This window comes from Rissa tridactyla, chromosome 7 (assembly GCF_028500815.1).
Source record: "Rissa tridactyla isolate bRisTri1 chromosome 7, bRisTri1.patW.cur.20221130, whole genome shotgun sequence".
Lineage (NCBI taxonomy): Eukaryota > Metazoa > Chordata > Aves > Charadriiformes > Laridae > Rissa > Rissa tridactyla.
The window spans coordinates 22,102,515-22,126,058 of NC_071472.1; the positions used below are offsets into that span (position 1 = coordinate 22,102,515).

Here is a 23,544-nt window from a genome sequence, read left to right on the forward strand (position 1 = left end):
AATTTGCTGCTGCTCAGCATGTACTTCACTTAGTTTCCCCCAATTAAAATTTGCAAACAGAAAAGCTTTCCAGGGCTAACAGACTCATGTGCTTTCCTGGAGGTTTGGAGCCACGTGTTCCAGGAATGGCTGGGTACACCACGGCGATACAATATAAAGGCAACGTCAATCACCTTCTCACACTTTTTAATAGCTCCCCTCCATGACTCTCATTCTCCATCACTAGAAACTTAAGATTAAAGGAACTTTACTATATTTCGAGTAGAGTTTAATCCCCTAAAATGGATCTCCTTCATAGCAATGGCGTGCTTATCATTCAGCATTTACAGAGGGACTACAGGGCTTACCAGGATTTCCTTAATTTTATGTCACATGTTGGCGACCCCCGGAATATATTCTCAATTTATTTTCCTCTTTGGTTTCAGCTCAACCAAGTGGTTGGTACTAAAATGATATGGGTGGCAGTCATTGGTGATTGGTTCAACCTCATATTTAAATGGTAAGAAGTTGGATTTATTTTAAAATTTGGTGGTTTTAATGGTGGTTACAATATATGCCTCAAGTTTAGAAAACTTTCTGTGAATAACGTACTAGTAGACTTTCCCCTGTAATTATAAAACAGGAATTCACAATGAAGATATTTAAGATATGTTTGAAAGGACATTTTGATAAGACAAGAAGAACCTATAGAACTATTACAGAATAGTTTTGGCAATATACTCATATTCATTGTAAGATTATTTGTCATGCTTTGCTGAGGCCTTCCTACGTAAGAATCTTTTTATTGTGTTTCTGCTTCATTTTATGTTATTTTTTTTTGTCAGGATTTTGTTTGGGCATCGCCCGTACTGGTGGGTGCAAGAAACAATGATTTATCCCAATCAGTCAAGCCCATGCCTTGAGCAGTTTCCTATAACATGTGAAACTGGACCAGGTAAGAAATGTTGGAGATTACATTGGGACATTTAATAGAAATAGTGGCTTTTGGGGGAGAGAGGATGTCACTTACGAAGATCTTATATGATATACAAATCTCAGACTCATGTTTAAAATAGCACCAAAACACAGGACAAGAATAAGGAAGAAATAAGATATGATAGGTGTTTGATTGCTGTAGGACAAGAATGTTTACTTCATTGCATTTAAACAGTGCAACGGAGGGGGATTTGCTTTAAAAAAGTAACTCCTACTGGACTGAACCAGCATATCGGAAAGGAATTTTCTCAAAACTTCTGTCCTAGGTTCAGAAAGAGTGATTCACTTGCTTTGTCAGGTGCCTTTTTTGGAACACTTGCAGTGCCAATGACATCAGCTTGGGGAGAGAAATTCCAGAGCAGGGGGCTGTTGAGTTTGAGGGCTTGTGCACTGTTGCAAGAATTATTCAAACCACAAAAATGAGTAGGTGGTTCAGTGTAAATAACAATAGTATCAACAACTGATCATGTAATGTATGGAAATGTACATACATCGGTGGAAAATGGAACCCTTCTTCCCAGAACCAGACAGTGGCACTGAATGTGTGTGTGTGGGTACGTGTACAAATACATGCGGAAAAAAAGGTCCCTGAAAAATGTACCTTTTCAACGTATGTTCAGTTTTTTATATCTCACTGTCTTCTCTGTGAAACTCAAATGCAGTCCCGCTGAAGTTAAATGAGCTTGTGTGACCTTAATATGTGAAATAAGGTAAACTTACACTTAGCTAACTGACTGAATTTAGCTTAATTCATTGTACAAGAAAATATTGACTGTGGAAATGAATGTGCTTTGTGCCTCGTCAATGCCACTGCAAGCTTTTAAGTGGTTTGCAGAGCTGTATTTTGTTAACAATATCCTGCATTTTATCCCACTGTAATTTTGAATGAGAAGCTTAAACCCTTGTATCAGGCAGGGTTTAAAATGCCTGGTCTATATGTGATCTGCAGTCTTTCTCAAGTGAATTCATTTGGGACGTAACCCAAAGTATTAAGGTCCTTCAGATCTTTTCAAAAGCCTTCAGAATTAAGCCCATTCAGCACCATGTAATTCCAAGCCCTGACTAAGGAACCAGTCAGTGTGGTTCATTTTGTTTCATTGAACCAGAAGGCCATTTTCCTCTCTTACTTTCTTCCTGAAGTAACAAATCATTCCTGTTTCTGTCCAGTGGGTACCACTGTCATATTGATTCCTTATTTGCACTTACAATGACTGCACTTTCTCCTATCTCCAGATTTGCCCTTGACCATTGGCAATATCTGTCACTCACCTGTTCCTCATTACCAAGAGGAGGTGCAGTGAGTGCAGCTGTTAGGTGCACACAGTCATTGTGTGAGCTTACGTGGTACTTCACACACTTTTTATATATGCATTTTATATGAAAAGATTAGAGAAGCAGCCGCAGATGTGAGCAGGGCATATCCAAATATTGATAGGATTGCCTGAAGCCCAAACTCTGTGGCCCAACAAAAGGGAAAGCTGAGGGAAGTGTTTATATAACTACATGGCAAGCGATCTAGGACCTGAATTTAGTTTGTACTTCTGGAATGAGTAAACATAAACCTTAAGGTGGAGTTTATGCTGTTTCCAGTAGATAATTTGCAGATGAACTATGAAACATTTTTCCTAGATGACATTTTCCTAGATTAGAACAAAGAGAAGCTTTCCCAACGCTGATATACAACAGTATGGTTTCCTTATCAGTGGCATCTGTTCTGTTGTGAGGTTTAGAATTGTACATCTGTTAAAAAATTAATGAAAGAGTTGGTAGTGTGATTACTAACAATACTGCCAACAGGATACTGAAAATGAGTGTAGGGAGCCAGAAATCATTGTGCTTGTCCTCCCTAGACATTCCTGATTTCCTGCTTCACTGAAATATTCTTTTGCTTTGCAACCTACTATATAGTGCTGGGTCATAACACATTCTTTGGCCAAAACGATTTCTTCTGCCAATGAAATAACACTGTCCCTTTTACTTTTCTTTTTTCTCCACAGAAAGCCAAGCTGTAAAAGTCTGGTATAGACAGGTTCCAATGATCTGATTTTCTGTCCTCCTCTGTTTCCATTTCTTGAATGTATACCTGGTGAACAGGGAAAAAGAAGTGGCAGAGTAATTTTAGGAATCATTTCCCTTGCATTGTGCCAGCATACTTTGGTGATTTTTGCAGCTGTAGGTACTTCTCTATGGCTTCTTATTGTTCCCAGAAAAATTAAATTAAAATCTATAAAATTAAATAAGGCACAAAGACACAGTTCTTCCATCATACTTCAGGTACTTGTCTAAATTTATTACAAGACTACCTAAAATGTGAATTACCTGGACTGCAACATTACTAATGAGACACAATCACAATTGCTAATGCCATGGTAATTGGAGAAGGAAATAAAAGGCAATTTGGAAGGGCCATCTAAAAGTTATACTGGTACTTATACTGTTACAAAGAGCTAAATCTCTGTTACTCCCTCATCTGATCCTCATATATGACTTCTACATTGTATGCTACAGCCCTAAGAGAGCCCTAGGTGCTTTTCTTTCTTAAAAAATCACAATCCAAATCTAAGTAATGGAAGAATACTATGCTTTCCAATCAAGATACGAGCTTACACCAATATGAGGTGGTTAAGCTGTTACCCACTTGACTTTCAGACAAATATTCTGGATTCTGTATAGATGAGTCTAATGAAAAATTCATATTGAGAAAATAAACTGTTGAGAAGCAGTTGACATTCTTTCAGCCTTTGTTAAGCATGTTCTTTCTAAATTATTAGGTGCCTGAGTAACTGCCAGTAGACATTTTCTGTACGACAAATGTTACAGTCATATTTTTTAAGCTTGAATATTTCCTTTTTGTTTTTCCTAGGAAGCCCATCTGGACATGCCATGGGATCTTCCTGTGTCTGGTATGTAATGGTCACAGCAGCACTTAGCTACACAGTTAGGTGGAAAGATAAATCAGCAGTTACCCTTCACAGGTCAGTGTCTTTCCATTATTTTAACTCAGATATTTCTTTATATACATGCTGTGTTTTTAATGGACTTATTTTAACGAAATATTCATAGTTTGTTTTGTCCAGTTTGTAAAAAAACACCCCAAACTTTTATTATTATCTACTTCAGATTAAGAAAAAGAATATTAAGAGGATTCATCCATTTGTATAGGTTGGTACTTATTAACTTAACAGTTGTTGCATACAATATTTCTGAATCAGCTTCTATTTAAGGTCATGTCAGATCTTCGGTGTTGGAAGTTTTGAATTCTGTTAATTGTCTGTACATGTTGGATCTTTTGGTTAGTACATACATTTACTGCTTTAATGGTAGTCCTTCTTACCCCATTTTACAGCAAATGTGCATAATGTTGGCAAAGTTCAGTGGAACATGTTACTCAGCTGTGTGGGCAAGTCTTACAATTGCTTTGATGGCTGTCCTTTCCAAGCCTGACAAGGTTGCTCCCATACTGTATGAATTTTGTCACTAAACTAAATGAATTTTTGCATTTAAGTATGACTTCATGATGAGAAATATGTTCAAGGTCCTGGTGCTAATATAACTTGCCATTGATGATTTTCATCACTAAAACTATGGTAGTGTTTGGATCTGAAACTACTGGGGTCTGTTACTGCAGCCCTAGATGTGGCTGCAAGAGCAACCACTCTTGGTAATGTTTTAGTACTGACTTCTAGTTTTTAACCATCTGGTTCTAAACTTCTCTAGTTGTAAACCTCTGCTTGGTAAAAATAGGAGCCTGACACAAGGGGGCCTGGTGTAAATTACTAGGTGAAATGTCTTAATTTTTAAGCATCTCCTTTTTCCCCCGTAGATTGACATGGTCATTCCTCTGGAGTATTTTTTGGATTATCCAGATCATTGTGTGCATCTCAAGAGTATTTATAGCAACACATTTCCCTCATCAAGTTATTCTTGGAGTATTTGCTGGTAATGTTGCTATTTTTTCTTTTCTTTTCAACATATATGCAAAATATGAAAAAAATTAAATATGAGAAAAGGCAAGAGATTTTTAGTAGTGCCACGCAGCTACACAGCTTGCAGCTCTGGTGGTGCTCTGTGCTGTGGAAGACCAAGGATTTGATGATAGTCTAAAGGTAAAATTTGCAAGGTAGTATCTGCTGTCTTTGTAATTCACACAGGGAGTGAGCCCTTGCCCATGTGCCAATTGATGCTGACTGCATTATGTCCACACTGCCACAGACTAGCGCTATCTGGTTTGTACTAACTGCACCTGGTATTTATCTGTGCTGCCTTTGCAGAAGGGATCAGAGAGGAAGTTGCTCCTATATGGCCCTGACCTTTCCTCTCAGGAGGAAGCTATTTGGTTCACTTCAAATGGTGTTCAGGTACAAACTAGCACATATGCAGTGTGGACAAGCATGGGGCAAAACAGAGAAAAAGGGAAATTAGCACTCCCCAGGGTGATTTAAGAAGCTAAAGTACGTTTTTCAGAATTACTTACATGTGTTTCAAATTGGTATTTAGGAAGTTCAAACTATGAGCAATCTCTCTAGTATCTATCTGATCTCAAGGAGGGTCACCAGAGCGTTGAACAGGGGCTGCCTGCTCCCGTTCTCTCTCTTTCATGGATGCAGAGCAGCCTGTGCAGCACTGGCTTGCAGTCCAGCCCTCTCTTTTCACAACCAGCATAAAATGAGTAAGAAGTAAGGTAAGAGCGTTCTGTGTCTTTTCCCTCAACACTCAAAGCCTGTGTGGGAACTGGTATTGAATTCAGCATCGCTGTGTCTTTGAGTGCGAGTCTCTTGTGGAAAAGGAATGTTCTAGCTTACATCTAGTTTACGTCTAATATTTGATGGATTGTCATCTGGGAGATGCACTCAGGCATAAGGCACACCTCATATCAAAAACATGCAGTGCTTGGTATTTAATATTTTTTTTCCAAAGTAGCAGAATTCAGTGGGAGAAGAGGTTTTGTAATGTACTACAGAAGAAGTAAATTTCATGTGCGTACATGTATATATACATACATACATACATACATAAAATACATAGATATATTAATCTGTCTTCAGAAGTCAGATTCTACAGGGGCACTGTAAAAAGCACTTTTTCAAAGTACGAGTGTGTTGTTCCCTGTAACACTGAGTTTCTAATCCACAGGCATTCTTGTGGCAGAAGCATTTGAGCATACCCCTGCTATTCAGACAGCAAGCTTGAGAATGTACATCAAGACAAACTTGTTTCTTTTCATCTTTGCCCTTGGCTTTTATCTGGTCCTCAAGCTTCTTGATATTGACTTGCTATGGTCTGTTCCAAAGGCCAAGAAGTGGTGTGCCAACCCAGACTGGATAAACATTGACACAACTCCATTTGCTGGACTGGTGAGGAATTTAGGTGCACTCTTTGGCTTAGGTCTTGGAATTAATTCTGAAATGTTCATCACAAGCTGCAAAGGTAAAAATAGCTGTAAAATAAGTTTCCGTGTATTTTGTATAGCTGCTTCTTTAGCTATGCTGCAACTGTATAATTTCATTAAGATCCCTACTCATACTGAGTATTTGTTCTACATTCTCTCGTTTTGTAAGAGTGCAGCTATGCCTCTGACTGTAGTTGCCTTGGTTCCATACTGTGTCCACTCATTAATGAGGACAACTGAAAAGAAACTTAATTAGATAAAGTTTCCAAATGGGTGGCAATGTGGGGATGGATATGAACTGTTCAAGAACCCTCTGCAAAGGCAGTTTTGCTAACTGATTTTAACCAAGGGGGATGCCACTGCGTCTTTGATGTGCTCCTGGTAAGTAACCAGTACGTCCAAAATCAGTACATTCAAGAATGACTTTGGCAGCTCAGACATATTAATTGCTGATTTTATTCCTAGAAATACTGCAATGAGGGACACTGTAGTATGGTTATATATGACCCAATACTCTGGGTCATAACAAAGTTTTAAAATATAATCAACTAGTTCTATTTAGCTACTTGGTGGTCTTTTAGTGCTGTCTGTCTCCAACTAGATGGTGCTTCAAGCCTCAGTTGTATATAGTGATACTCAATATTCAGGTTTTTTTATATATAGATATTGTGTGTTAAACTGATAGATAATGGTGTGACAGTATCACACCACCTACAACTGTACCCAGGCACTGTGAAGAAGGCCAGCATAGTTATAAATAAGGCTTCAGATTTAACTTATTGAGCTTCCTGAGAAAAACAGCTTTTGATTAAGCCAGATGAGAGAAAAAAAAAAGTTTCTTTCAATTAGACTCTGTAGAATATATTTTTGCATTATTGTCTGATTTTTGTCATTTTTACTTTTTGAAAGTGGTCACATAAATCATGAATGACACAGATTACATCTTTGATATTGAAAATACATAAATATGGTGTAACAAATCTTTGGGTTCTGTACATCTACACTGAGCAACAAATGAAGAAAGTTGTCAATAATGAAATTAGCTCAGCATATTGTGCATGCTCCTGTGTTGCAAAAGCAAATCAGACTAATTCTGACACGTCAAGAGTCAGAAGCCGGAATCACTGTTAGTAGTTGTGTAAGTCATGAAGATGTGATTGCAGACTAAGTCATTGCAAGTTTATATGCTTGACAGCTTGGTTTACTTAGGGACACAAGTAACTAATATGTCAAATACATGTTCTTCTATATAAACAGGATGCTCTGAATAGACAAAGGGAGTTACTTTCATTTTTCTTCATTATTTAGCACCCACTATTGCATATTCCCTTTTGGTGCACAATCTTTAAGCAATATTTTGCTGATACCGTCTCATAATGCTTAGAATATAAGCAGCATAAAGCTATAATACGGGTAATGAGGGCTGTGTGCATACGATCTGATAGCAATAAGGCTTAGAAGATATAAACGTTATATTGTTTCTAGACTTCCAATTAGTTGTAGGATAATTGAAATGGAAAGAGTCATATTTAATTGGGAAAACACAGTGAATAGTTTGATTTGGCCCTTGGGAATGAACACGATACAAATTACAGAAGCAAATCTGAAACAGACATCCTTATTTAAGAGCCTTCTAAGGCTACATTGACTTAAAAAAGTGATGAATCTGTTTTTAACAGTCTGAGGAGCATTCTTCTTTATGCGTCTTCTGGTATCTTCTGTAATGATTCTCTGAACTCTTCTTCCTGCAGTAGCTGGCCTGAAACCAGTCTTTTTCAATAATTGTGACTCCTTCAGCAAAATGACTTAAGCTAATGTGACTAGAAACAAATAATGAAGAGCAAAGGCAGCTACGACAAAGATTTCTCCCATGTTCAAGATGCTCTGTGCTTTGTTATTCCCTGCCAATGAGGTGACCTACAAGGCGTCACAAAACGCTATTAGGTTGGTCTAGCTGTCCTTCTGTTCCTCACTCCTCTTGGCCAACAGCAGGGGATTCTTTGTGCGCAGCCGTCTGTGGCTCTTGCAGCAGTGTTTGGGCCAACTGGCAATGTTGGCTCTTCTAAGCTGGGAGTTATGGGCAGACATCACATTTCTAAGCTCCTACCACATGAGGGTCTGTGCTTCCCAGTACTGATAGAATTTTGGTGCCTCTGTTGGGATAGACACAACCATTAATGTAGAATGACTACTTGCATTTCTGCAGTATTCTTCTAGTACCATACAGACATGTAGGAAGACATGGGCTCCCACTCACTTTCTTGGAGCGTCCTATTAATTCAGCCTTCAACTTCAGTGCTTCAGGGAAAGGGACAAAGACGAGCGTCCTGTCTGAACCACCTCTTATTCTTTTCCTCAACTATTAAAGCATTACTAAAACCAAGAATCTTGGTAAAATGGAATACATTAAGTTAGTTTATTTTTGCCAGTAACTTCACAAATTAACCTGTTCATAAAGCAATGGCAGTAGAATAAGACACTTTCTGAGCAGCTGAGTGTGTTGGGCTATAGAGCGTTGTGCAACTGCCTGAAGAATCTCCAAGGAGGGCTCCCAAAACCTCAGAGTTAGCCTTTTCCAGAGTGGTGGGATAAACAAGTGTCTAGATATAATATTGATATTTTGATAGAATTAGAATTGTAAATCAAGAGCCATTTAGTTGATACAGTGAAATAGAGCTACATGTCCCTTAGTCAGGCTTTGGTAAATTTATCGCAGTTGAAAATTACACTTCAAGCCTTATTTAATAAGATTGTGTGGCACCTTAACTGAGAGCTAGCAAATTGTTAAATGTTTAAACTGTAACTTCATCAGGCCTTTGCAGCTTTTTTTACTGTTAATCTTTGGAACAGATACAGAGCATATACACTCATATGATGGGCTGAACTACTCAACCTGGTTTGGGCCACAAGACGCCCTTTTGAATTAAGATTTTCCTATGTAATAAGGAGGATGGAAGGTGCTTGACTGATCCCCTTGCTCCCACTAATGGGATTCCAGGAGAAACTACTCTGTTATTCTTGGCTTAGAGATGCCCAAATTGGGGTAATGCAATTCCAAAAGTCCTTCCATCTGTCTGCAGAAAGTTTATCACTAGGCAGAAATTACATGAAGTGAGCGTGTCCCTCGCTTCTCATACAAATGAGCTGACAAGCTGGCATTACATTCAGATCACACCACTTTTGCTAATACGCAGCTTTTCATCCTCCTCATTCCTGTTATGTCCTGATGGAAGAACTCTGGCTACAGACAGGCTGTTCCTGCTCAGAGTAGTCTCTTTGGAGCAGGACCTATATTTGCAGAGCAGTTACTCAGGTGCCATCCCAATACACTCTCATGGTTATAGTTATCCAGAGGAATAGGGTGGCTGGAAAAGCAGATAATGCAGCTGCCATGGACTGTGCGGAGAAACATACAGCAGGAAACACCAAATGGCACTGTCAGCTACTTCTGTCAAGACAGAAAGACACAAGCAAACTTCTTTGCGTCTGCTCAGGGGTCTTGTCACCAAGCTCCAGGGCTGGGGGATCTTACCTGTGGGGCAGCTGCAGAGGAAAGGCCAGTACAGCTCTGCACCAAGCAGTCCATCAAGGCTTGTTGCTCATGCCCAAATGCACCATGTAGCTCCACTTACACTTTAGTTCCATCACACAGGTACTGAAGGGCTTTATAACCAACTGGTTGTCAATAGCACACAGGTATAAAGTGACAGGAGATGGCACCCAAGAACATGTAAGACCAATGCAACTGTCTGTGAACACCATGAGTGCCTTTGTTATACAGGCATACTTCCCAGTATATAGCTCCCAATATTTACTAGCTCTCTAAAACCAGGATGATGTTATGAAGAGGAGCAGTAGCAGTACCACCCAGCTGGGTCCATGTCACTGTGCTCCTGCAAGGAGGTGGCAGGCTCCTTTGCAGGCAGGAGCTAGTGTAGTTGTGTTGCTCTTCTCAACAGCTCCATCCTGCACAGCAGACCCTTGTTACGGACATGCTCTAAATACAGACAAATACTTGTTATCATCTGCTGCAAGATACTCATTTGCTTGTCTGAAGGGTAAGAGATGAAGTGCTAAAGCACAAGAGCCAATAAAAAATACAATTTATTGCTATAATTTCAGCCACAAAAGTGGTGTCCTTTAGGCAAAAGAATTATGGAATAAGTACACATAGTAATTGCAGTTTTTAATAAAGAATAGTTATTTTTCCATGGCCTTAAATACTAATATAAATTAAATATCATATCAGCATGTCAATAGAGAAACAGGCAGTAGACCTTAAAATAAACTAATACAGATAAAAGCTTCTGCCAGAAGAACATACTTCCTGACCTTTGTAATTTCTCAAAGAATTGTTGCTCGATTTATCAACTCTGCTTAATACAAACAGCTAATTATGGCTATTTTCCCCCCACCTTTACTGCATATATTTATGGTTTTATAAAAAATACTCATCGTCTTGCCTTCTGAAAAAAAGACAACATATTATCCATCGCTATCTCAATAGAAGTGATTTAAATGACTGTGACGATTAACTGTAGGATTTTGCATTGATTTAACTAAAGCATTTATTCCTGTTCAAAATCTGTTTGACAGCTTTGATCAGAGTGGTGAGTGTAGGGGAAATGATCCTCACCAGCTTCTGTTCCTCTTCTTGGCTGCTTTCCTTACTTTTGTGGAGCTGCCTTCTTTGTAAGTACGTGATGGTTTTGCTGAAGGGGCACGGCTCTGTCAGGCTCAGGGCACCAATGTGTTGGTGCTGTAGCTGCACACAGTGGAAATCCAGCCTCTCCCAACAGCACAGCTGACGTGGTATGGTACAGACGGGCGGGAGCGTGGGGCTTCCATACCCACAGTAAGGGTATCATCTGTTGTAATCCTCTGCAGACCCAGTGTTAGGAGAGATTTGATCCTTTCAGATATACAGCCTCATTCTTGGGATTGTGTTTTATTCGTAGAGCTTACCTAGACAAGTGGCAGTTTCCAGAACACTAGAGCGGAGTCTTCCTTGATTGCTAGTTGAGGAACGACAGGACTGTGTGGTCTGACTGCAGGTGGTGGCAATTCCCCAGCTCAGCAGCAAAGATCTTTTCCATTTTCAGGCTTTTTTTCCCTTTGCAGTGAGCTAAACTACTTCCTGAATGCATCAGCTTATGCTTAGTCCCCTGCCTGTGCCTGACAAGTGTGCTTGATGCAGAAAGCTACATACATTTAGGGTACCACAGAACTCACAATATTGTAGAGCACTTTGTAGCACAACGGAGTACCAACATACACATACCTACTGCAGAGTATTTGCTGACAGACAAAGTGTCTTTCACATTTAAAATCACAGTAATTCAGCTAATTGGGGCTCCAGTGGTAACAAGCTTATAATAAGCTCCTTCCATGGCCATCAGTTCATCATGAGTGCCCCTTTCAATGACGAGTCCTTGTGACATCACAGCGATGATGTCTGCATTCTGGATCGTGGACAAGCGGTGGGCAATGACGATGCAGGTCCGCCCTTCTCTGGCCTTATCCAGTGCTGCCTGCACAGTCTGAAAGCAACAGACAAAGTGTCAGAGTGAAAATGGGAAAACCAAATTGGGGCTCAGAGCTGTAGGAATCTGATTGTTTCAGATTAATTAACCATATTGTGCAACTTGTAAAAGCGACTATGAGGCTAAATCAAAATTACATTACTGGTGTGCTTAGCTGGGTCATGAACTCAGTTTCTTAGCAGTGCAAAGAAGGGACAGGTAAATGTAGACAGCAGTAGAAATTAAGGAAGGCCTTTATTCAGCTGACATGCTGAATGTCAGCTCAGTGTGGATATGTTTTTAAATTTTCACCATTTCTCTAATATCTGAGTGTAACCAAGCCATGCAAATTATTGCCCAACTTCTTAGACCCCTCACTGCTGTTTTTATTAGTTATTCAGGCTCATCATTCATATGCTTGAATACATTTTTCCTTTTTTTTTTAATGCATTTTGCATTTTTTTAATGTGCAGAATCTGTATTTATGAAACATTCCCACTGAATGCTTTGAAACGCAGGGAATTAGTATGCAGATTTCTGAGAAAGTGCCACCTCTCATTGGCAGTCTAAAAGACCCTGTAGCTGGCTGCTGGTTTTATATCTGTGCTTTCGGGATCTTTTGAAAAGATGATTAAAAATATAAGTGATGAATTAACAATAGGGAATAATGTTGCGGTCATGTAGTGGAGTATGTTGGGATGTCTCTGTAGAAGAGAAAAAGGCATTGTACATTGTAAACCATTGTATTAACTTTCGCTTATTGCCTATCACTGCGCATTTACCTTTTCACTTTCTGTGTCTAAGGCAGATGTAGCTTCATCCAGTAATAAAATTTTAGGATCTCGTATGATGGCCCTCGCTATAGCAATGCGTTGTTTTTGCCCACGAGACAGCTGGGATCCTTGAGCACCAACATTAGTTTCGTATTTCTGAAAAATATACAGAAGGGAGATTTTATTCAAGTGTAAGCAAACACTCTAGTACACAACCTGAAGGAAGAGTAGGAGGAGAGAGACAAGAGTGCTGACCATTGCTGCCTCCTTCTTAAAAAACCTGGCAGTGCAGAAATACTGTAAGATTCCGAACCATACTTTGCAGTGCACATGGCCCAGGAGCCCAGGCGGTATGGTGACGGGCCTGGAAGAAAAATTTGATAGCCAGATGATGGCTCATTTGTCTAAGGCAAAAGAAATCCCCCCACCCTAGATTTGGGAGATGAGGTTAAAAGTTATTTAAGGGCTTTCTGGACAAGTGGGTTTTTTGGGTGCCTAATTTGTATTCATACATTTTATGTTCTTCTGCTTTATATTTATATGATTTCAGTGCATTTAAATACTTCAGTGCACGTAAGCAGCAAGCTTCAAATATTTTTGTCTAAGTATTGTGCCCTAGTCGCCGGTCACAGCTGGGAACAGGAATTGTATTTCCTGGTGCAGTGGAATGCTTTGACTGCTGAACTGTGCTGCTGCTTCTTTCTTTTCAATGGCTTTGAAAAATCTTCCCTTTTCTCCTAGTTCAGAGTTGTAACTGCTGGTTTCAGTTTTAGAAATACTCGCCTACTGTGTAAAAACCTCAGGAACATATGAGGCATGGTCTCAACACCCTCTTTTCTCCTACTATTACAGCTGTTAAAGTAAATAAAAGGTGTGTATGTGTAGCAACTTTAACTGGGTTTGGAGCAACTCCTGCTGCAACGAACACCGAGCGGCCTATCTGTAGTCCCAGCCAAGGCCTCACAGGTACTTACATCAGGCAGTGACATGACAAAATCATGCAGCTGAGCCTTCTGGGCTGCTTCTATGACTTTTTCCATCGTTGCCTCTTTGGTGTTACTGCCATATTTAATATTTTCAGCAATGCTGCAGTCAAATAGCACAGGCTCCTGGGACACTATTCCAATTTTTGATCTAAGGAACTGTACATTTATTTTCGTGGTGTTGTGTCCATCTATTAACTACCAGGAAATAGGAGAAAACTTGAAACATCATTTCAAACCAACAGCCTGCAAAACCCAAACAGTTTATAGCAAAACTAAATGATTTAACCATATTACTAAAATGCAAAAACCACAGATTTAAAATAATTTGAAGAATCTGCTTATATTTGACTCCTTTGTGCATGATGTGTATTTTCTGGGTATGTCTGTGCTCCAGCCAAACGCTAGACCGTTTGCTTGATCTTAAGTCCAAGTGACCTATTTAATTGCTTAAGGTTAGCCACAGGCTTTGTCGCCTTCCTGGCATAGCGATCACCACACTTATTTCTTCCAAAGAAAGAGAAATCAAACTAGATGATTAAGTACATGAGCAAAAGATACAAAAGCTTTTTAAAGCTTCAGTAATCCAGTAATCGAATAACTGGAAGTTAAATCTAGACAAATTCAACCTGCAAAGAAGTTGTATGTTGAAACTGTATATTTAGGGATGTTCCAGACTCTTTGTGGCTCCGTTCGGGCATAATTTGTGCTTGTGCTCCCACGATGTACAATGCACGTTGTATGTTTCATACAAGAGCTACCAAGGTGAATGCCTATGGCCTGCGTAATGCACGAGGGTACGCCTGAGGCTTGTAGTATTCTGATCTTGCCTGAATATATCTGAGACGACACTCAGGAACTGTCAGAACAGTCTGCATCTGTTTGAGAAGGAGCTGAAGCCCCAAGCTGTGTATGTACGTGCCACCACTGCTAGGCTGCACAGTAGGACACATTGAAAAGAGTCCTTGTAGCATTGCTGAAAACAACAGCACACAAACCACGTTCCCTTTGCTTACCACACTTCCCGCCTCAGGGTCATAGAAACGCTCCAGAAGCTGCACACTGGTGCTCTTACCACAGCCACTACTTCCAACAAATGCCAAAGTCTGTCCAGGCTTAACAGCTACAGTGAGTCCTTTCAGGACCTGAATATCAGGCCGAGAAGGGTATGTGAATTTACAGTTAAGAAATTCAACGCTTCCCTTGAAATCATCCTGGTGAAAAAAAAAAAAAAAGAGAAGGATGCTACAATGAGCTTGAGCTCGAAACTGAGTTGTAAAGGACAAAGTCACTCTTCTGCAGATTCCACTCTTGCACTTCTTATTTAAAATATGAAAAGTGCTTGTGAAATTAGCCCAGAAAGAAGGATAAAAACCATACTGGAATAGCTCTCCTAGAGATGGAGCCATTAGCCATAACACTATTGCTCTGATTATACTTCCCCGTATTGCACTGGTCAGAGGCAACAATTGGAAATAGAATTGCCTTGCAAATGGGTAAGTTTTTTATTTTAATACAGGCACTGTCCAAGTGTAAATTTGGTGATAGTCCAAATACATTTGTGTAAAAATCTGGATTTGGTAAAAAAATAAAATCAATCTAACTTGGCAACATTAAAACAATACAAGAATCCAGGTCAATTTTCCTAGAACTCTTAAAAAACTCTTACAAAACTCTTGAAGGGAATCAAGATATTTCATTTTCATCGTTTGAAGCAGAATACTTAATACATTTGGTTCATAACAATGATATCGAGTTTTTGTTTAATTCTGAAAAAAAAATACATGAAAAATAAACTATTTGAATTTTCTGGGTCTGACTTTCCACTTCACCAAAAATTGAGCATTTTCATTTTATCTGACTCAAAGATGATTCGCCTCCTCATGAACACCCCCAACATTTGGATATGAATGGAAAAAAAGCCTCCATTATAAGCCAGAGATAGTCAGGTCTATGCGCGAACTGTGGAGCAGAAAGAAAAAAACATGCTATTCTGTGAGTCATCTAAATTGGTCCTATTCCAATTTACAGGAGTTTTACATCGACATATTCCTAATCACCACACTTTGTATTACTCTTGCTGTCAAGTACAGAGCGCGCTGCTTCCAAAAGAGCAAAGACAAGTAACAATTATACAATCAGCATAACCTTCCTGTAAAGCAGTAATCCTCATTGACTTATAAATCGTTAGTGCAACTTCGATTGACTGTCATACAGTCATACAACTGTATGACATCACAAATTACTCATCTCCGCTCTTACCCATTTTTCCCCTTTTTCACTGTAAACGCTGATTTTCGGAAGCCGATCAACCAGTTGAAAAAAGCGTGCAGCAGATGTTTTGGCTTTGGCATAGTTTGGGGTATAAGAAGAAGCCCTTCCCAAAGCAGTTCCACTGGTGACAACAGCAGAGATCACCCTGCGGGGAAGGGGGACACGGTCATTCCTGGGAAGCAATCGGGAAACCGACCGCTGCACCAAGACCAGCGCTTCCGGAGAGGAGCCTGTTTGTGTCTCCCGGCAGGCTCTCACCTGAACACAAAGCTGTAGTGGAGTCCTTCAAATTCAACTAGAAACCCCCCGTATCTGTAAGAGACAGCGTTGGCAATGAACACTATGCTCTGGGCAAAGCCAAAGCAGATTCCATAAACATGTGCTTTTTTGGTTGCAGCTTTATAAGGCATATCCAGGTGCTTCTCAAAATTGTCGATAAACGTTTTCTCTTTCCCTATCCCAGCTACAGTCCTGATGTTAGAGAGGGCTTCACTGGCAATCTGGAGGAGAAAAAAATATATAGGTAAAAGCTCCTAGTTTTTACTTGGAAAAGTAGAGTGTGCTCTTTCACAAATGCATGATTCTTTCACGACCACAGGACACTAATGCCCTATATAAATTGATTCAGATATGATACAGACTGGCCCAAATGTCAGCCAACCTAACGAGAAACTTTCCTCCAAGCAATTATCTACTAACATCCCCAATAGTAATGCTCTGTCTGCTCCACTAGAGCTAAGTTACTGTAAGCACACTTGGGAAATTGGGCACGTGCTCTCACGTGTGACTTATTTCACGTAATGGGACTAAATGGGACATCCACAAAAACAAAAATGGTTTTAGGAACACTGTTATTTCCTTGATTGCATGCATTTATTAACTAAAGATATTTAAATTACTTTATTTGTTTTACTTATAGCAATAGTCAGAGAAAGAGTTAGAAGGGATGCTATCCCCAGCTTCTGTTTCATAAATTAAAACCACTTGGATTTAGTATGTTTCCTCACCTGCTCACCCTCCCTCTTTCTCTTGTTTGTGTCCAAAAAGCCTGATGAGATGGAAAATATAAATGGAGGGTGGCACCTTGGTTCCTCTAACATCAGCGACACAATTATTTACCTTGTACATGGGCAAAGAGGAAGCAAATGCTTGTCTGTGTACATAGAAAAATGCAACACAGGAAATTGTGAGATAATCCCCATGGAAACTTCTCTGGATCTTTAATTAATTGTAGGCTTTATATTGTGCTTTGTCACCAGTCAGAATTTGGGTTTCTGCCCCCAAAAAAATAGCAGTGCAACTTGATCTATAGAAGTAAACTGACAGTTTGTTTGATCCTAATTTCATGCTACTTGTCTGAAGTAATTTTATTAATAAATTGGTTTAAAATGGTGTACTTTGCCTGGACTTTAATAGTAACTTCATAGTGTGATGCGTTCCTTTGGGAAGCAATTGTCTGGTATATGGCTTATGAATGTTTTCAGCATGTAGGAAGAGATCTGAATATAAATCATTAAAAATATTCCATCCAATTTGAGGGTTTTTTTCCTGTCCAAAATTGAGAGTCAAATCTCTTGCATTATCATACAACGTGAAGGAGCGGATAAGGAGGTACGGTGAATTGGATTGTTCAGATTGTGCTTTTCCATGTTTAGCACGGCTGATGAGCAGTCACTGTGGAAGAACTCACAGCATTTAGCATTTGGACGCAGTACTGGCAAATAAATTAGAAAATAACACCAGACATAATCAGTCGTCACCAAAAACTGCTGGAGCATTGCGTGCCCTTTTCATCCCAGCCTCTGGGTTATTCTGTTGGGTAAAAGCTGGTGCTTTTACTCATTAGTGAAGTTTCTTCCCTGTGAAGACAGTATTTTGATTTATCACTTTTTGTAAATAATTAAACCATTCTGAATGCAGGCAATTGGCCAAGTCTTAATTCTTCCTTGGTTTTCTGGAATTGGAGATTGTCCCTAACAGCACTCAGCAGTGGCCCATAAATGTATTCATTTGATTAGTGATACCAAAGTCAAGTGATATTAATTCACATAATCCCTTCTGCGCATTTAAAAAAAAAATAAAATCCAGAAGTCTGCATGTGTAGAAAGTCAACATGATTTTCTGAAATTCTGTGCCCACAGTCATGACACACTTCTTTAAATCACACCTAGAAATGGGAACTGGGAGCTGAAGATTTGCTTCTTCAGAAGTCAAAAAAGGGGGGTGGCAGGCTGAGCTGCCTGCAGCAGGCAGTGGGAAAGAAACAGCCAGTAGATGCAGAGCTGAACGGGGCAAAGGGCTCCAGTCCATGCGTTTGCTGCACAGATTAAGGTCAAGAGGAGACGGTTGGTTGAGAGCTCAGATGGGGCAGGGTGGAAGGTGGGATGGGTAAGATGTTTGGTGGGCAGGACTTTAAGAAGAAGGACTGGGAGGAGTGGGAACTCTGCAAGATTCATTTTAGGATGGGCTAAAGCAGCTCTGCAGAAGGCAAATCTATGAGGCTTTGAGAGGGCCTGCAAAGCATACTTTTTCTGATGCTAAAAATATGGCAGCCTAAAGCAGGGGAGAAGCCTCAGGCATTACTCTGAGCGGGGCAACCTGAGGTAGTCTTCCTCATGCCGCCCGTCTTCTAAATCCCCTGCATTTCTGGCGCAGTTCAGTTTCCGCACAGTCAAACTAGGTATATTTCAAAAGTATCAGATTCTGGGTCACGTGCCAGAACTTAGTGACCCAGGACTAAAGTCAAAGAGTCTGAGTGTTTCAAAGGCAGCAGACCTGCCCGCTGCTCTTTGGGCATAGGAGTGAACTCGTGAGAAAATGCCATTCCTTTCTCTTGTGTCACTACCTTTTCCTTGTTTGGTACGTGGACTGGAAGTCTTCTCAGCCAGTGCAAACGTCATAAAACTATTCTCAGCCTTGTGTGAACTACAATAGACCTATTCTCAGCCTTAGAGGTGAGGCAGTTGTCCTGGTTTGAGGTAAAACAGAACCAACTTTCTGTTCAGTAATTACTTAGCTAGGCCTCTTCTAACCCTCTGAAATAAACAGCATGTTGTGTCTGAAACGGTTCGTTCAGAGTGATAAGACAGTTTGTGCCAAGGAATGGTACGCAGAGAGACTCTTGCTTATACTTATTGCTGTAACAACCAAGGTCAGCTAATTTCGTTACTTGCCCCATTGGAGGGTCGGAGGCAGAAAAGCGTAGAGGGGTCCCACCTGCAGGGAGGATCGGACAGGACAGGTGACCCAAAACTGACCAACAGGGGTATTCCATCCCATCTGCCCCACGCTCAGCATAAAAGCTGAGGGATCAAAGGGTCAACTCTCGTCCTTCAATGGCTGACGTCCGAGGAGGACCCTGCCTGTTCATCTGTCTTTGATCCCGATCCGTGTTCCTGACTCTAACTCTGGAACCCACTTCCCACCCATCGCTGAGTCCAGCCTGGGACTTCCCCAGTGCCTGCCGGTGACATCATCCTGGGAGCTTAATACGGTTTTCTATATACTGTATCTATTTAATTATTTTCCTTTTTATCTTATTAATAATTCATTAAAGTAGTTTAGTTTCTTCTAAACTCGTAAATCTCTTTATCTCTCCTGCTCCTCTCCATGCACAAGAGGCCCGGGGGGGGAGAACCTGTCACCGGCCATTGGCCAATTTGGCCAAAACCACGACACAGTTCACAGGGTCTTGCAGCCAACGGAGCACGGGATGCTGCTACGTGATACTGGAGTTAGAGTTACGAGGAGGAGGGTTTTGGCCAGTGGTCACTGAACACTGGAGGCATTCTTTACAAGGAAAGGGAATTCCTGCCTCATGTCCCATGATGGTTTAATACCCACACAGGTGTGCTTTCATCATGGAGCAAAATTTAAAGTATTATTAGAAAGTGCTATGTCTACTGTTACAAAGTAACAGAAAAAGGGTTAATGCTTATCTGAATTAAAAAACAATAAAAAAAAAGATTTATATATTATCTGAGAAATGAGAATTGATAGAATTTTGACCCTTAAAATCCATACATAAAAATAAAGTTATGCCTGTGACCTATCAGCACCCATTCATGGAGAAGCTGGTAAGCTAGTAGGGCCCACTGGAGGAACAATTCTGCTCTCTAAAATCCACGTACTGATCTGTGATTCAGTGCCGAATTCTCAGATGTGAGGATTTCTAAGTGAACAACTGTCATTGCTTTCTAAGGACCACATAATCACAGGGCATGAACAAATGGGTCTTTAAATATAACTAGACAAAGGTGAAACAGACTGCTGAGAGACCTGTGTCTACCAATTAGGTCCAATAACTTTTGAAAAGTCAGTCATATTCCATGCAGCAAGTGCTTTTGCAGTTAGGGAGTTACCAATGGTGTTTCAATGGTTTGACAAACTGAAATGTGACAACTTATTTGCAAAACATTGCCATTTTAATTTCATTTGAATTATTGATGGTCCCAAATGCCTGATTTTTCAACTACCCGTGACTGCAAATATAAATTATTTTTTAAATAACATTACCCGTCCAGTAGCTTCCAGCGCTTTCTTGTCCTGAGAGGCAAATCCTGTCAACATTTTAGCCTGCACAGCTCCAGATAAGGCCAAAAAGGGCAGGAAACACAATATAACTAAACTCAGTTTCCAGCTGAAGTAGAAAGCAATGATCATGGCCACCCCAATGTTGGTAAAGGAATTGACAATCATTCCTATCTGCGATCCAGTTGCCTTCAAAGAAAAGAAACAGAGGTGATTGACTTGTACTCCAATAGTAACTTCAATAAGCTTTAAATAAATTTTCCTATAAAACTTTAGAAAACTCTAAATGATATCCAAATATCATGAGGCACCAATGGCTGCTGACTGCATTGGAATTTAGCCAGTTTGGATATACTGTTTCCAATTAATCGTATCAAGAGAAGGACTGCAAATCTCCAATATTCCTTTCACCCGTCAAACTTTCCAATGAGAACTCAGAAATTTGTTTCTAATGATTGTGAGAAATTGAAATTACTTCCCTTGGTTCCCTGGAGAATGACTCATCTAAATACTCTGTTTAACCCCTGCATTTATCCATCTAAATTTAAATAATAAAGAGAACCTATTTGTAACTTAGCTATTAACAACAAAGTCTCAGCTGTGCTAAAATCAGTAAGAAGCATCACTGAGAAAGGGTGAATTAAAGTTGCATTTCTGCTTGTCTCTTTATTAAGGAGAAACTTTAAATACACCTTTGACATCACCTTTATTGAATGCATTCATCTTCTCCTTATGTATTTCAAGAACACTGTTCTTTGTAATAAACTTGATTTATTTACTCAAAAGTTATTTTGTTTCATAGCATTAAACAGCAGCCCTAGATTGGAACTGGGTTGCTATGTATTAGAAAAATTATATACATTTGATATCTTTGATCATTTTCAATCGAATTCATTTGCAGGATGTGAACTTGCAGCACAAAATGCTCATCATCTATTCCTCCTCTGACCTGCGGCAATAGGCCAAGGTGCCTCAGACCTGGCCATGGTGGAAGGTTCACCTCCCAGCTCTGCAGAGGCTACCAAAAGGAGCAGCCACGGGGCTGCTCTTACATGGCTGTTGCAGCTCTAACACCTGCCTCCCACTCCAAGAGTCCACTTCTTGCTCCCGATGCAGATGTAGACATTTTCAGGCCCTGGACACTTGTGTGCATCTTCTTACCTTCAGCTCGCTCTGCAATAGCAGCAGTTGGCTAAGCTCTGTGTCAGGCAGTGAAAGGTAGAGGACACCGCTGCTCAAGTAGCTCTGTTTTTTTCCCCTGGAGCTGTGGGTTGAATGGCTGTTCCCCACTGCTCTACATGTGCTTAGAACAAAGATGTCCCGTAGGAGGCTATTAAATGGTTCAGTCAGTGTTTTACAAGTTTGTTTATTTCATTTAAAATATGCCCTGTAAGTGCCTGTAAGGGCTGAAGAGGATTGCAGCTGGTTTCTCTGATTCTGTAGAAATTGCTGCTGACAGCGGTTTTGGGAACCTTTTCTCTTGTTTGTCTTTTAAATTTTTAAAACCTCCATTAATAGTTTTTAAAAACTCGCCTACCATCTTCAGTCAAGCTGAAATGGGACAGTTTTCGTAACAAAGAAATCTGTATGTTTCCTTCTTCATTTCTAGAAAATTGCTTGTATTGGAGCCAAGTAAAATGGCATCTGACTCACTTCTACTAAAGGATCAATTCAGATAGGTAACATTTACAGCTCAGCATGATTTAACCCTCACCCACTAAGGAACAGAACGCATGGAGTTATTGGTTCACTTTCCCAAATAATCAGTCACACTAAAACTGACTGCGTGGTTCCCCGGCTGGAGCACCAACCAGTACTGTAAGCTGTTTTTTCAAGTGGACTGCCAGTTTGAATCAAAATTGTCACAATAAGCACAATATCGTGCTGGAAACTTGAAAACATGAGTAGTGATGAATGTCACTAAAATACTACTCTGACATATTTTTGAAATAAACACTTAAGCATTGTGGCAAAAAGTTAATTCATCTCCAGAAAAAAAGAAATGAAAACTCTTGCACTGGATGCTCCTTCCGGTTCCATTGATGGTTGGCATTTTATTGATTTTTGTGTTCTTGTTCTGGTAATACAAGCAGAAATAATGGGCGGTAAATTGAAACCCTATTTGTGCTTTTAGGTAAATACAGTAATAATAGTTCCACCTTGACAGTCTATGATAAATAGAAATAGCTTAATTGACTGACCAAGGACTGATCTACCCTGACCTTGCTGGTGGCATGCTCGCTAATTTCCATGACAACGTGCCAAAATAGGCCTTCAGTCATTGCTTATAGTAAAACAATTCTTAAGTCACCAGCTCTTACCCCTTGGACCTGTGAGGCATCTGTTGCAAGTCTTGTAGTCAAAGCACCAGGGCTGTTCTTCCGGTCATCAAACCAACCAATGTCTTGCCCCAGCATAGCCTGGAAACCAATTTTCCTTAACCTTCTTGTAAGCAGCTCACCAGACTTTGCAAATGTGTATCCCTGGGGTGCATAAGAATAAACAAGAATATTGTACAGAAAGAGATACCCACTGAGTAAGGGAACAGAAAGAAAATTTACCCATATTAGACTGCTATTACCTGTAGAAACTGTGTGAAAAATGAAAGAATTCCAACAAAGACAAAGAGCAGGCAGACGCCATTGATCTGGATTCTTCGTTCGTCTTCATCAAGAATGGAGAAGGTCTTTAAAAAAAATGGTTGGCATCATATTAGAAGTGTCAGTTTTGCTGTATGTGAGTTTATTCATGACTCCCTATTGCCAAGTGCAGAAGCCCACCCTAGAACCAAAGCCAGAACACAGAGCTCTCCCTCACCCCTTGCAAAGGCCCAATTCCTTATTTTTTGTAAGGAGAACCTGCGTACAACATAATGCTTTTTACTCCTGTTAAACAACAAGTTTATTATACTCGGTGTCTGCACATACTGCTATTACTTGTTACTCATTCTTAGTTATAATTAATCAATCATCCCCCTACTCTAAACAAGATCCAGTGTGATGACCAGAGAATAGCAATGAAATAAATAGCATAGCAACAAAGGAACAGTGCAGCAGCTCTCCTACCTCCTCTCTGATCTACGACATTTGCAACTTTAT

At 40.0% G+C, this 23,544-nt stretch overlaps 2 protein-coding genes across 3 annotated transcripts in view; one reads left to right on the forward strand and one right to left on the reverse strand.

Annotated features, from left to right (window-relative positions):
• Positions 1-281: 281 nt before the first annotated feature.
• G6PC2 (glucose-6-phosphatase catalytic subunit 2) lies at positions 282-8,329 on the forward strand. The gene is made up of 5 exons (XM_054208483.1): positions 282-499; positions 825-934; positions 3,839-3,950; positions 4,799-4,914; positions 6,109-8,329. Exons 1-5 carry the CDS (start codon positions 282-284, stop codon positions 6,618-6,620), a joined length of 1,068 nt encoding a protein of 355 aa, XP_054064458.1. The 3' UTR covers positions 6,621-8,329.
• A 2,099-nt stretch (positions 8,330-10,428) lies between these two features.
• Positions 10,429-23,544, reverse strand: part of ABCB11 (ATP binding cassette subfamily B member 11) — a 51,497-nt gene continuing 38,381 nt past the window's right edge. For both annotated transcript variants that reach the window (XM_054208481.1, XM_054208482.1), the window contains 9 exons: positions 23,028-23,132; positions 22,768-22,929; positions 20,432-20,635; positions 16,175-16,416; positions 15,905-16,061; positions 14,659-14,856; positions 13,634-13,840; positions 12,669-12,815; positions 10,429-11,904 (listed from right to left, as the gene is read on the reverse strand). In XM_054208481.1, coding sequence (XP_054064456.1) covers positions 11,704-11,904; positions 12,669-12,815; positions 13,634-13,840; positions 14,659-14,856; positions 15,905-16,061; positions 16,175-16,416; positions 20,432-20,635; positions 22,768-22,929; positions 23,028-23,132 — 1,623 coding nt within the window. In that variant the 3' untranslated portion in view covers positions 10,429-11,703. The remainder of the gene's footprint in view (positions 11,905-12,668; positions 12,816-13,633; positions 13,841-14,658; positions 14,857-15,904; positions 16,062-16,174; positions 16,417-20,431; positions 20,636-22,767; positions 22,930-23,027; positions 23,133-23,544) is intronic.